At 45.1% G+C, this 14,594-nt stretch overlaps 1 protein-coding gene across 2 annotated transcripts in view; it reads right to left on the reverse strand.

The window, feature by feature from the left end:
• The window catches only part of ABCC1 (ATP binding cassette subfamily C member 1 (ABCC1 blood group)), a 2,255,476-nt gene that overhangs the window by 1,844,851 nt on the left and 396,031 nt on the right, over positions 1-14,594 (reverse strand). For both annotated transcript variants that reach the window (XM_069647115.1, XM_069647114.1), the window contains exon 5: positions 7,768-7,893. In XM_069647115.1, the coding sequence (XP_069503216.1) occupies positions 7,768-7,893 (126 nt within the window). The remainder of the gene's footprint in view (positions 1-7,767; positions 7,894-14,594) is intronic.

Raw genomic sequence — 14,594 nt, forward strand, 5'->3', positions numbered from 1 at the left:
TTAAAGGCCAATTGGCCAAATAACAAAAAAAGTTGTCGTTAATTTGGTGGTCCTGTAGGTAACTCAAAAGTTGTGCATTCAGAACTTTCTCAAGTATATTGAAGATTCAAAGTCAACCAGCGATAGAGCATTCATGGAGAAGAGACTTTATGCAGTAGAGCTATGAGAGCGCTTCTGGGCTATGGGAACCTTAAATGTTTGGAGGGAAGCTACTGATTTGGTCAGCAATTGGCTATGTAAAGATGTGTACCCGTTTTATCAAGGATGCTCCCTCCATGACAAAATGAAACTCATTAAGTTGGGATGTGTGGTGCACAACTTCCACATTACTTAGCTCAATTGTTCCTGGTAGGTTAAAAGACTGCCTAGTTTTGGAGTTCATATAGTGTCACTTTTAGAGGAAAAGTTCTAAAAGCACTTCGATGTTTGTTTTGTCTTCTTTATAAGCCATTTCATCAAACAGACAAGCAACAAACTGACTTTGTTCATTTGTCAATGAAGAGTGTGGTCACAGTCACTGAGAAGACTGGCACGCGATGCAAAGTATCGAGTAATCACTGAGACAATGGCCTTTATGATTCCGAGCATATTCTGGTTTCTTCTTTTTGTGAGATCTGGCTTTCAAATATTTTGATCTACTATATTTTGAATTGGCACTTACTCTAAATCAGCTTCCGATTCTTCTTCTGTTCCTTCTTCCTCCTTTTGTTTTACCTTTTTACTTCAGTTTGATCGATTGATTTTACTACTTGCTTGTAAAAATCACTTCGGTGATTATAAGTTGTAAATAAAAAAAAATAAATATATATATATATATATGGGATACATTACTCACCGTAATCGTATTTCTGATGCTTGTATCTGCTTAGATTCACATGCTGTGCATAGGCCGACATCTAGTGGAAGCTGCGGAGTATTACAGTTTGTTTTTCGAAGTCGAAAAATGGGCGTCGACACAGGGCGTGCCAGTAATACTATCCCTAGTGTGACGTCCCCTGTACCCATGATCCCTCACGCGTCTAGGATCCCCAGATTGTGTTTTTCCTGACATGAGGTAGCATGAGGAGTAGCGCGAGTACAGATAGTCCAAGCAGATAGACAGAAAGGTAAGACTACAAGCAACCATGCGCCTTCTCTCGGAGGGGAGGAAGGGTGGGTCGCATGTGAATCTAAGCAGATACAAGCATCAGAAATACGATTACGGTGAGTAATGTATCCCTTCTGAGGCTTGTGGAATCTGCTTAGATCACATGCTGTGCATAGATTAGCGAGCAGTACCAGAAGAAGGAGGTGGGATGTGAGAAGGGTCATGAGCAAACAGGTGTCTTAGAACCGCTTGTCCCACTTGTGTATCTGCCTTGGAATGAGTGTCAATGCAGTAATGCTGAGTAAAAGTGTGAATAGAGCTCCAAGTAGCTGCTTTGCAAATGGTGTCAAGGGGAACATTTGCAATGAAAGCCAGAGTGGCCCCAATGCCTCTGGTAGAGTGGGCCCTTGGCGTAAAAGGCAGAGTTTTTTCAGAAAGAGAGTAACAGCTGTATACAGTTGATAATCCACTTTGAGATAGCGCCCTTAGAGACGCGATCCCCCTCTCTGCCTGTAGCTACGGAGACAAACAGTTGATCTGTTTTCCTTAGCGGTCTGGTTTTATTTACATAGTATAAGACCGCCCTACGCACATCTAGGGTGTGTAGTTTCACCTCAGCTGAGCTTTGTGGGTTTTGGAAGAAAGCCGGAAGCTCGATGGACTGGTTTACATGGAACTTGGATATGAATTTTGGTGAGAATCTAGGGTGTGTGCGTAAAACCAGTTTGTCCTTGTGGATAGTAAAGAAAGGATCTTGCACTGACAGAGCCTGAATTTCACTGACCCTTCTTATGGAGGTAATGGCTACTAAGAAGGCCGTTTTATAAGTCAGGTGTTTGAGACTACTTTTATGCATGGGTTCGAAGGGGGGCCCCATGAGCTTAGATAGCACCACATTGAGATCCCATCCTGGCGGTGGGTTCGAGATAGGAGGGTGAAGTCTCTTTACTCCTTCCATGAAGGCTTTAACCACTGGTACTTTCCACCACGAAACCTTGTTATGGGATGTGGTGTAGGCTGAGAGGGCTGCCAGGTGTACTTTCAGAGAGTTAAAAACCAACCCTGCATCCAGCAGGTGGAGCATGTATGTTACAACGTTGGAAGGAGTGCAATCAACCGGGTTGATTTGTTTACTCTGGCACCAGATAACGAATCTTTTCCACTTGTCAAAGTAACAGTGCCTTGTATTTGGTTTCCTGGACTCTTTTAGAATGTCCATACACCTCTGTGGTAATTTGAGATGTCCAAACTCTATGACTTCAGGAGCCATGCTGCTAGGTTCATAGAGTTGGGTTCCTGATGCACTGTTTGACCTTGTTGCTGGGACAGAAGGTTGTACCAGGCTGGGAGTCTGATGGGCTCGCATACCGCCATCCTGCGTAGGTGTGGAAACCATGGTTGTCTCGCCCACATGGGAGCAACTAGGATGAGCGTCATCGATTCCTTGTTCATCTTGTACACCACCTTCCTGATGAGGAGTTGGTGGGAAAGCGTACGCAAACATCCCTGACCAGTTCATCCACAGGGCATTCCCCTGGGAGTCCGGTTGTGGGAACCTGGATGCAAATCCTGGGCATTGTTTGTTTTCGCTTGTGGCGAATAGGTCTATAGTGGGGAAACCCCACTGAGAGAAGAGATCTTCTACTACGTCTTTGTGCAGGACCCATTCGTGTTCTTCTGGGAGGGAGTCTCTGCTTAGAGCATCCGCTAGGGAATTGAGCTCCCCTGGAACATGTTGCGATGACAGGAAGATGTTCCGTCTGAGTGCCCATATCCATATTTTCTGGGCAAGCTTGGACAGATTTGGCGAACGAGTCCCTCCTTGCTTGTTCAGATAGAACATGGCTGTCGTGCTGTCCGTCCTGATCTGCACCGACAAGTTTAGTAGATGGGGCTCGAACGCCTGCAGCGCTCGGAATACTGCCAGAAGCTCTAGCAGATTGATGTGGTTCTTGGCTACTGAGTGAGACCAGAGACCCTGAGCTGTGTGGTGGAGATGGTGAGCTCCCCACCCCGTCAGGCATGCATCTGTCGTCACCACTGCCTGTACTTCGGGATCGTAAAAGGGTTTCCCCTTTGCGAGATTCTCTCTTGTCCACCAGTGTAGGTTCTGTACGAGTGTTGGCGAAACGACCACTAGATCGTCCCACTGACCACTTGCCTGAGACCACTGTTTCGCCAACCATTCCTGCATGGGACGCATGCGCAGACGCGCGTGGGGGACCAGGTAAATGCATGACGCCATCATGCCGAGTAACCGCATAGCTTTGCGTACTGTTATCTGTTGACCTGACTGATAATGCGGAATTTGCAGAAGTATGTTCCGAATTCTTTCTTCCGAAGGGAAGGTCAATCCTTTCTGAGTATCTAGGATAGCTCCTAGAAACTGTTTTGAGGTGCTTGGCACCAGACTTGACTTTTTCTCGTTGATGGAGAAGCCTAATTCGTGGAGGAGGTCGATGGTCCTCTGAATGTTTGACCTGCAGATTCCTGGGGTTTCCCCCGTTATGAGCCAGTCGTCCAGATAAGGGTACACTGGGATTGCCTCCCTGCGTAGGTGTGCAGCTACCACCGCCAGTACCTTGGTGAATACCCTTGGTGCAGAAGCTATCCCGAAAGGCAGTACCTTGAATTGGTAGTGGCGACTGTCCACCTTGAAGCGCAAGTATTTTCTGTGCGCCGGGAGCATGGAAATATGAAAATAGGCATCTTTCATATCCAAGGTTGCCATGTAATCCCCCTTTTTTAGGAGTGGGATTACCTCTTGTAGTGTGGTCATACGGAATTTTTGGGGCTTGACATACTTGTTGGCAGGCCGTAAGTCCAAAACTGGACGCATTGTTAAATCTTTCTTTGGCACAAGGAAGTAAGTTGAATAGATACCCTTGTTTACCTGGTGTCCCGGGACGAGTTCTATCGCGTCCTTTTCTATCAGAATGGCGATCTCCTCGAGGAGGATCTTCTGATGTTGTAAAGAGTGGACTTTTTGTCTTGGAGGATGGTTCAGGGGACGTTGCAGTAGTTCTATGCAGTACCCATTGGATACTGTTGACAGCACCCATCTGTCGGATGTTATCCCTTCCCATGCCTGGGTGAAACTTGATATTCGTCCCCCTACTGGGGTTGCATGGGAAGGGACCCTGAACTGAGCGTCACTGCTTTGGTGGAGGCGTGCCTCCTCCTTTACTGGGGCTGCCTCTGCCTCTACCACGTCCTCTTTTACTACCCCTACCATACGCCTGGGTAGACTGTTGTGAGCTGGTGTTCCACTGTGTACCCTGGGTGTGGGAGTAGCTATTTCCTCTATTGGAATTTTGGCCGCGGGGGCGAAGAAAATTGCCATTCCCTCTTTGGTTAGGTGGTTTGGTAGTTAACTGGCCAAGGGATTTGAGGGTGTCGAATTCTTCCTTAGCGTTTTTTAGAGCGTCCTCGACTGCCTTACCAAACAGGAGATCACTTTCCACTGGTTTGTCTAAGAGCGCAGCTTGTGTTTCTGCTTTGAATCCCGACTGCCTCAACCAAGCATGCCTTTTGATGACAGTCCCCTCTGCTATAAGTCTACCCGCATTGTCAGCGGCGTCCAGAGTTGCTTTTACAGTGCAGCCTGACACGTTCCTTCCTTCCGCACAAATGCGAGCTAGCTGGCTTTTAAGGGGTTCGGGAGCAGAGTCTATTAGTGCTGCCACTTCTTCCCACTGGTGACAGTTGTAGCTAGCCAACAGTGTGGTGGAATTCGCGATTCTGGCTTGGTAGGCTGCCGTGGAAGCTACTTTCCTGCCAAAACCATAAATTTTTTTACTTTCTTTGTCGGGGGGAGCCTCAGAGGAAGATAATGGTGTACCAGCTCTTTTGCGGGTGTTGGTTAGTACTAGAGAGTCTGGCTTAAGTTGACCTCTAATATATAGGGGGTCCGACTGGGCTGCTTTATACAGCTTCTCCACTCTCGGATTTACAGGTCTTGTCAGGTTTGGGTTGACAAGGGATGGTGCTATTCTGCGTTGAACAGATTTTAGGATGGGAATGGTCTGGGCTACTGGCTTCCTTTCCCCTATTAGTTCTTCCGCAAAGTCCCTTTCTTCCTGGACACCTTGTGTGTCTATGTGGAAGTGGTTAGCTGCCCGAAAGAGCAGTTCATTCAGGAGGGGCTGATTATCTATTGGGGAGTCAGACACTGGGGCTTCCCTTTCGACTGGTGAGTCCATTCTGAAAATATCTGGGCTATTTTCTGGCTCATCCTCGTCTTCGTCTTCGCCGTAATAATCTGATCCTGCAGGATCTTCTGGCGTGTCAATTTCCTGACCTTCTATCAGGGAAGAGTTTCCTTGGTCTGTAGGGAAGAGGTAAGAATAGGGTTGGACCTCGATGGGGTCTAAAGGCCTAAATGGTGTCTCGACCCGGGGTCTTTTATTTGAGGGGATAGGGTCCCCTGACCCTGAGGGAGAATCTTCCTGAGGGTTTAAAGCTAGGAGTTGTTCAGGATGTCTTCCGAAAAAATTCGCCAAGGAAGACATCCTTGTCATTACTCTGTCAATGTCCTCGCATGACCAGAGTTTTGAGCTTGGGGTGACCTTGCTGGGACTTTCTATGGATTGGCCCTGAGAAGACTTGGTCAGTTCTTTTGTAGTGGAGGACTGCAAGGGTTGTTTCCTTTGCTGTTTACCCCCTTCCCCGTGGGTGGAAGTGTGTTTCCCCTTTCCCTTATCTTTCGACGCCTGGCGTCGAGGATCGGAGGTGGAATCCCTGTCTTTCGAACTAGCCTTCGAAACTGGCCCCTCTTTACTCCCAAGTGATGTACCCTTTTCCTGGGGTGCAGGCTGGGGGTGGAAGTCGTGTTCGTCTCCGGACGATTGATCTTCCGGGATATTAATGGTCGAGGCACTCTGTGCAAGTGTGGAGGCTTGCCTGACGTCGTGCGGCGACCTCGACCGGGACCGCCCAGAGGACGTCCTTTCGGACCGCTCCTTCTGTGCCTCTTTCCGAGGTTTCGACGACGTCGAATCTCGGGTGGATTTTTTGTGTTTAGCGTGTGTATGTGTAACGCTTTTGTCGCCGGGGGACTTCCCCATAGTCGCCGGGACGGACGACCTTCCGAGGCCGGGGACGTGCGTTCGGCTGTCCTTCGACGCCTTGGTGCCCTCGCCGTCCGAAAGTTCGGCGTCGCTGCCGTCGCTGAAGGTACCCTCCGCCTCCATAGCTGCTAGCTTGGCGTGGTGGGCCCAACGCTTGGTGGAGCGGTCCTTAAGAGTTTTGGCCTTAAACCTATTACAGGCCCTGCAACCCGTCTCGGGGTGGTCTCTGGGTAGGCAAAGGTTGCACGTAGCGTGCTTATCTACCCAAGGGTATTTCTTATTACACTTGGGGCAAAACTGAAAGGGCGTACCCTCCATACGCGCCTGTGGGCAGCGGGCAAGTGTGTGTAGGTAATAAGGTGTCGAGTGTGGAAGTGTACCACCCCCACTCTCCCTACTTGTAGGGCCGAGGCCAGCGGCCCAGGCCCGAGCCGAGGCGGAAGCCTCAAGGCCCAATCCGTCGGGTATTCGACGTTGATCTCCTCCCCGGTTCGGCGTCGAGATGTTGATCGACGAAAGGTTGGCCAAACGGGGCAAATTAGAATTAGTTTAGAGTGAAAATATGGCAAAGCCAGGGAACTCCGATGAAGTGCTTCCGACCAGAATGGCGGAAAAAAACAATCTGGGGATCCTAGACGCGTGAGGGATCATGGGTACAGGGGACGTCACACTAGGGATAGTATTACTGGCACGCCCTGTGTCGACGCCCATTTTTCGACTTCGAAAAACAAACTAATACTCCGCAGCTTCCACTAGATGTCGGCCTATGCACAGCATGTGATCTAAGCAGATTCCACAAGCCTCAGATATATATATATATATATATATATATATATATATATATATATTTTGACAATTGCCTAGAGGTATTGCACAAATTCACACTTTTTTGTAATCCTCCTACATGCGGTACTAGTTCACCAAAAAAGCGATTGAATAGCTTCCAATGTTATTGGTCTGGTAACTTTACTGTGCATTTATCTCCACAATTCCTGTTACACCGGAGCATCATGTGATGCTGAAGAAGGTGAAGCATGCCACGTCTCCAGTATAGATTTCAGCTTCAATACCAATGGGCTACAGGGTATTGGCCGTCATACCTTCGATCATGCACAGAGACTGTCAGTTTTACAAGCATAATAGTGTTGGGCCATCTCTGTGTATTACAATTCTTCACATCTGGGACTTCACGATTGTCAGGAAGGTCGAATTGTTAAGCTTGACTTTTTCCTAGGAAGCCTATGCCACCATCTGCTTGCTGAACACACGATTGCTAGAAACTGCCTACATAAATATCCACCTTTTGTCGATCTAGGACTCCAAAGCTGTAGAACAGCACACGAATGGCAAGTTGACGGAACACTTTTCAGTACAAATAATTGTAGAGTTTCAGAAGTATTGCTAGCTAATCATTTAGCTCATGTCTCATTTTCCAAAAGTATTTATTTTAATTAGCTCAATATATTACTGTTGCGGAGTATGGGAAAACCATTGGTTTTTCCTCAGTCCTCTTCTGATCTCTGAAAAGCATCACAGAATTGATTCATTTTCAGGATATGCAAAAATCTTAATTCGCATAAACTGCCACAAACACTCTTGCTAAACACTTACCGGGTCATTAACAGTTTCAGAAAACAGGGGAGGTAGATCTGGAAAGCAGGAGAGTATAAATTCTATCAGCACCAAGGCGAAATATATGAAGAATGTGGTATAACGGAACACATCAATATCTGTGTCCTAAAAAATAAAATAAAAACATTTATTTTTTTTAAAAGACGGAACCAGCATATTACTCGAACAGCATAAGCGTGACTTGACATTAGTTATTTTGCAGGAGCATGAAATTATTATTTTTTCTAAAAATCACTCCAATGACTGATCAACTCAACTACAGGTTGAGTTTATAGGTGCAGACATAGCAGAATGATGTGTTGCAAAATTAACAAGTTGAACTGGGTTGTTGAAGATTTGATCAATTTACTTAATTTTGTATCACACCAGTCATACAGCCTCGCGGCCACTTCATGTTACTGATTTACACAAAGCCAACCATGTAAGTTTGTCTAATTGAAAACCCACAGTCGTTAATTTACTCAAACAAGTTCTCAAATAATTGACAGTTCGTTTAATTAAACCATCAAAGCATTGTTTGCATCAAGCATGTTCTGTATGACTTAAGCGCTAGTAGTAATCCATTCATGCACACTTCAAATCGACTTTATGCCCAAGGAGCCAGAGGCCATGCGTCAATGCCAGAGGCTCCTTAGGCAAAATCTTCCAGCTAGACATTAAAGTTTGGGAAGCAATCAATTACCAGGTAAGTCTCCGAAAATCGCATCACTAGCCGCCAAAACCTTGACAAATTGTGTGTTCTGCTGCCAACATATCATGCATCATAATTTGCTCATGTCGTCATGTAGTTTGTCTGACCAGATTAATCTGCAAGTTTGTGTCACTACATATATCATTTGACATCTAACAGTTTAAACAAGTCAATTAGGTGACTTACCTTATTCACATAACTAGAGCCTTTGATATTATTGGCACTTGTCCAAAAATGGCTAAGGTCGCTAAGACAAAAACTCAAGCTTGCACGTCTTGCCTGCTGCTTTGAGCTGGCGCTCAATCTGTCAATAATTGAATAAATCTACTCTGTAGCACAGTAAGAAAGTCCTGTGAATCAAAATGTACAGATCTACTCCCATCTTGTTCTCGCTCGGGTACTGATAGCCCACTTATTCTGTCACCACATTCTGTGTAAGAGGAAAAAAAAAAAAAGACGAGGGGCCGTTTCAGGTCTGCATTGGCCCAACTTCTGCAACAATTATATCTCCTAGTTGCAAGTATAGTATTGCTATTTAAATAACACTATCTTGAATGTCTGTCTGCTATTTGAGTTTTCATTCGGCGCATGCCAGCATTGGTTGGGCATGAAAAGTAATGTTGACTTGGTTTCTTTTACCGAAGAATTGCCATTGCTTAACTAGACTCTGGTTGTCTACAGTAGTAGTATTATGTTCATGGCTCACTGTCAATTACATCATACAGTTCGCATTGTCCTCAAATAAGAGGAAGTAATCATGAGGGCAACTTAACAAAGTACTCATTTTTCTTTTTTTCCCCAAAATTCCATTAAATGAACAGCATAAATACAGTTTAAAAAACCAGCTCAACTTGCAACACAAACACTTTTGCTTCACAACAGGAGTTCATTTGAATACTGGAAGAGGACAGGTTCTACAATGTCAAACCTATTTAAAGCTCAGTCTCGTTAGGCATGTTAAAATACCCTAATCTCTTTTTGCAAAGTCCAAAAACACAGCTTGAATGTGAAGGAACCGTCTCCTAGTGTCCAGGAGAACTGTAGTAAACATTTCCATTGCAAGCTTATGCCTAAACATGGAGAGACAATTACTACTAGTAGTGGGGTGGGGAGGGAGTGTTTGTCCATAAAGCTGGTAGGGACTGCTATGCTACTAATAGACAGGACAATAATCTATCATTTGACCTGAAGATCGATCCAAGGTCTGGTTCCACTGCAGATAACATAAGCAGTGGGTCATCAGGAATTTCCCTCCAGATATATTCTTAACCTTAGATTGTACGAACATGTTCCCTGCGTAAAGGCGTCTTCCACTTAGGACAAGCAAGTAATGCCTTTACCGAGAGGCTGGGCACAAAATCCATATCATCCCCAATCAGAGTAAATGGTGACGGGAAAGTAGTACTCGATTTATTAAGTCCCACAATTTGAGTGGCCCTCGTCATAATCTACATACACATTTGGGGATCTCAATTGTTTCAAAGGCCAAGGCTATTTTCAAATATGTCTTCATGCAATGCTTTGCTCTATAAAAAGCCATTTCTTCCCAGATGTTAATTGCATCCATTCTGGAAGAATACAGATGTGTCACAAGGCAATTTTGAAACATAAGAGCCCTCCAGATTTTCTGAACCCCCCGCCCCCCAAAACTATTTGTGTTCATAGTATCTTTTCCTTCACTGTTGTCATTTTACCCACCCAGATGAACCAGAGCATCACATCCTGTCAACTCTTCAGTTCCCTACCACGGTTGTACATGGGGATGAACAGGAAGAGAAAGAATCCTGTGAAGGCCATTCATTTCATTAACTGAAATTCAGCCTAACCAGTAGAAAATTAGTACACTCAAATGTGTCGGATCTCTTAAGAGCCAGAAATGGGTCTGGGCTGTTTGCCCCAAAAAGAATAAAGAGGAAGAGCTTCAAGTTAATCCCCACATATTCAATGGTTTCATCCATTCATTTAAATATGATCTCAGTGTTTCCAGGTGTTCGTCTTTCATATTAAGATTAAAAATCTCAGATTGTCTTAATAAACCTTAAATCCCAAAACACTACAGATAACGTTTTTCCTGGATGAATAATGTATTTTTATAAAGTAGTTTTTTTGTGCTGTGTCTTATTAAGATGCCTCCAATCTGCGTGTTTCTCCCAGTTCTCTGCAAGGGGTTCCGTGATTGCAAGGGGTTCCGTGATTATGGTGAAAAGTAGTGGAGGACAGTGGACAGCCCGGCCACATCCCTGTATCCTGCCATACATGGTTTGACAGTTTGCCGCCACGTCCATGTATCCTGCCGTACTGGGTTTGACAGTTTGCCATTGACCGGGATCCTTGCAGAGTGGATTCCAGAAATTCCCAATCCAAACTGTCAAATGTTTTTCTGCATTAAGCATGACCAAAACAGAGGGGAACAGAGATATCCTTGCTTTGTCAATTAGATGGAGAATGATACAATTATCAAATGTGTTCCACTGTACTATAGAACAGGATAAAACTGAACCAATCAGGAATGGCATAACTGAGTACTAGCTGTCAATGATCCTGGTAAAGAACTGAACAAGCAAATTAAGCAGACTATGGGTCTATATGCATAATAGACTTTCATATCTCTGCCAGGCTTGACTTCTATCAGACATGTCAACCCCAGTCGTATTACACCAAAGACGTTGGCCAGAGGTTTAGAAAATCCCAATGCAGAGAGATGGGGAAGCCTGCCACTACCCCCAACCTCCTACTAAATTCATGACAAGGAAGAAGGCCAGAAAACACTGCAATCAGCCATTCTATTTTGGACGAATTCCCAACGGACCCATGATTGACAAGTACGCCGAGAGGTATCCCCTCAGCCAGCCATAACGACCAAGGGACATACAAATCTATCCATGTGTGGATGAAGAGCTGCAGGCTATAATCAGACACCTGTATGGCCAGCTTGGACTAAAACACCAAGAAGCCATGTTGCGGACGTTCTTAGAGACACTACGAAATAGCAGCATTAAACATGAAGCACACGTGCCATACACACTTCGGGACACAAACATGCACTCTAATACATGAAATACACAAGCATACAGTTCTATAGTTAGAGGACAGATACATATACATACTGTCATTGCTTTTATTATTTTGCCGTTAGCCAAGTGCAGCAACGCAGAAACTGCATGACAGAAGATCCTGAGCAAGGCTTTCAGATGCTTACACGGAAATAACCTTATAGAGCTGCAGGAGCACTATGGGACCTGACAGAGCCAAGTGTGACTAACCTATAGAAATGTAGTATGGCATGGGCACTGTAGAAACCGCATTATAAGGTTTAGGAAAATTAAAGTAGGCCTCTGAGCAAGTGAATAGCTCAGCTGATTCAGACAGGACAGAGCAAGATGTTTGCGACAGAACCCGCAGTCAAGGTCAAGAGATACAGGTGACATTCCAATCCCCAAATGACAAAGACTAGCTGCAGAAAACACTATTAAATCCTCATTATTCATTGCTGCACGGCACAAACCTGTCATCTCTGAAGACGTGACGGGCCGAGGCAGACAATGGACAGCGACTGGCGGTGGGAAAGGAGAGCCGGTCTCAGGCCACCAGACAGACTGCAACAAGAGTTGCACCGTCAGGAGAGCACTCTCATAAGGCAAAGGTGGTGCACACAAGTTACAATACAGACAATCTTTTTCATCACCTTGAAGAGGTACACAGTGAGCTGTGAACCTCTGCAGATCCCAGCCCTGGAGACGTCAGCTCTAGCCAATCACAGTTTAGTACCCATGGGGTGGGTAGCAAAGGGCAAGAACCAATGGTAAACCCACCACACTGCAACAATGTAACAGTTAGTGGCTCTGTGTGGTTGCTGGGAGATTGTACCCTGCCATCCTATGCTGCTATTGTTGGGAATATGGGGAGAGCTCTCCCTTAAGAAGCATGATAAATTGTTCATATCCAATGCCTTAGTAATTGCCAAACGTAATACCGCTAGAGAATCGGGTGCAGTGACCACACCAAGGTTGGCCTCATTGAAATCCGATATTGATCAAAGTATGTCACTGGAAGGAACTGTACCGGACACTTGGTTCTCCACAAACTTTGTTCGAACATGGAGTAAATAGAACGACTGTGGTTAATACCTCCCATGATTTTCTTTTCGGAACAAACATTTGTTATCGATTTTAATGACGCTTATACCGCCTACCAGTTCTATATTTTAGTGGTTTGGGCATCTTAGAACACATTTTATACCTCCTAGTGTATGCTTTGCTGTAGATGTGGCGAATGGCTTTTTTGAAAACTAGAACAAAATGTGTTGTAAAAAAAATATTTGTAAAAAAAAATAAAAAAAATAAACTGTTCTGTCCTAAAGGTTTCTTTTATGTTTCTTAAAAAGGAAAGAGCAGGTCTCTAGTAAGAGGGGATTTCTCTGGTTGCAGGGTATTCTGGTCTCTAGTAAGAGGGGATTTCTCTGGTTGCAGGGTATTCTAGTTTCATTCGAGGCCCAGTCCCTATTTGAGGGTGCAGGTGTATTGGCCTTGAGAAAGGCCTTCATGCTTGGCATCTGTGTGGTCATACGTATTCAAGACATTGGCCCTCATTACAAGTCAGGCGGTGGACCATGGTGCTATTAGCACCATGGTCCATGCCGGATTCCGGCATGGTGGATGGCGGAATTACCGCCCCCATCACAAGGTTGGCGGGGGCGGTAATTCCCCATTCACCCTTCCCCATTTTGCCCCATAGGGCATAAAGGGAGTGGGGAAGGCGCTAATTACGGCACCGTAAATTACGGTTGCCCTAATTAGCTCCAAAGTCCATTTGCGGGTTGGAATTTTAACGCCTGCTAAAAGCAGGCGCTAAACACCAACCTGCAAAGGGACACTTGTAATCAGGCGTTAAGGGTTTAACGGCGCCGTTAACCCCTTAACGTCTGACTTGTAATGAGGGCCATTGTAGCACCAGGAGTACATTCGAAAGGGTGTTCGTCTTGGTGTTTGGCTAATTTTATCAGCACCAAAAGCTATCAAGCTAACGATTACATGAAGCTACTCTGTGTAAATATGTATAACAATGGGGCTGTTTGTCCATTACAGAGATGCCCTTTGGTCCCAGAGCCCAGCTCGGCCTTGGGCTTTGGGATCCTCTAGGGGCACTCTCCAATAGTTCAAGGTGAAGGGTGCCTGTCCAAGTGTCTGTCATGAACCTATGGTTGGAATGCCACATCCAGCAGTGCAGGGCACTACAGCCCCTGAAATGCTGCTTTTATTAACCAAACCATCCCCGACCCCTACAGAAGCAAACAAAGGTAAATATACTCCACTAAGGTTTAAACACTTTTGTAATATAATCAATTAATATAATCAATACATTCATCTGCACCTATCTCCCTTTTAACCATACACCACTAACTGTAGTTTAGGTACCAGCTGATGACGGGTGTTACATTAAGTAGGTTCAGTGCTCCGTCTCGCAAGGCATGCCCAATATGTGCCAACTCTTTTTCCGTTTGAGGTCTCCAGAATACAAAGTCTTATCAAACTTTGCATGTAGGAAACTGTACATTTGCTAGCATTTCAACCACAAAGGGTAGTTAAAATGTAAACATTTCAAACTACAAATTATTATCCAGGTATGAAAGGTTTCTCGCCGCCTCATGTATCCACATGCGCACAGTAGACAATTTATTTGCCAAGAGTGAATTATCACTAGACCATTGCGAGTGAGTGCAAATATTGAGGTCTGGCGATTTCCACATGCATGCGATTAAAGCCTTTGCTTGCAAGATTAATACTGCTATCATTCTTCCATGGTTTAACCTGAAGATACATTTTCCTGCACACCCCAAGTGTTCTGGAGTCCCTTGGGACCCCTATTATTGCATTAATGAAGTACCACATCTAAGAAAGATACCATGATCTGGCAGCTCTACCAGATGTCCATTTAAGTGCCTCCTCTTCTGGGGATCCCCAGCAAACAAACTTTTTGTTCATGACATTTTAGCAAGTGAATGAAGCGTTGGGTAGATCCTATTCATGTATTGGAGGATTTCCTCAATCAAATCTTTCCCCGCGTGTCCTTCTAAAGTTCCCGCCAAGTCTGTTCCATGAAATATACCACTTTGAAA

Source organism: Ambystoma mexicanum, chromosome 2q (assembly GCF_040938575.1).
Source record: "Ambystoma mexicanum isolate Mex_15411 chromosome 2q, UKY_AmexF1_1, whole genome shotgun sequence".
Lineage (NCBI taxonomy): Eukaryota > Metazoa > Chordata > Amphibia > Caudata > Ambystomatidae > Ambystoma > Ambystoma mexicanum.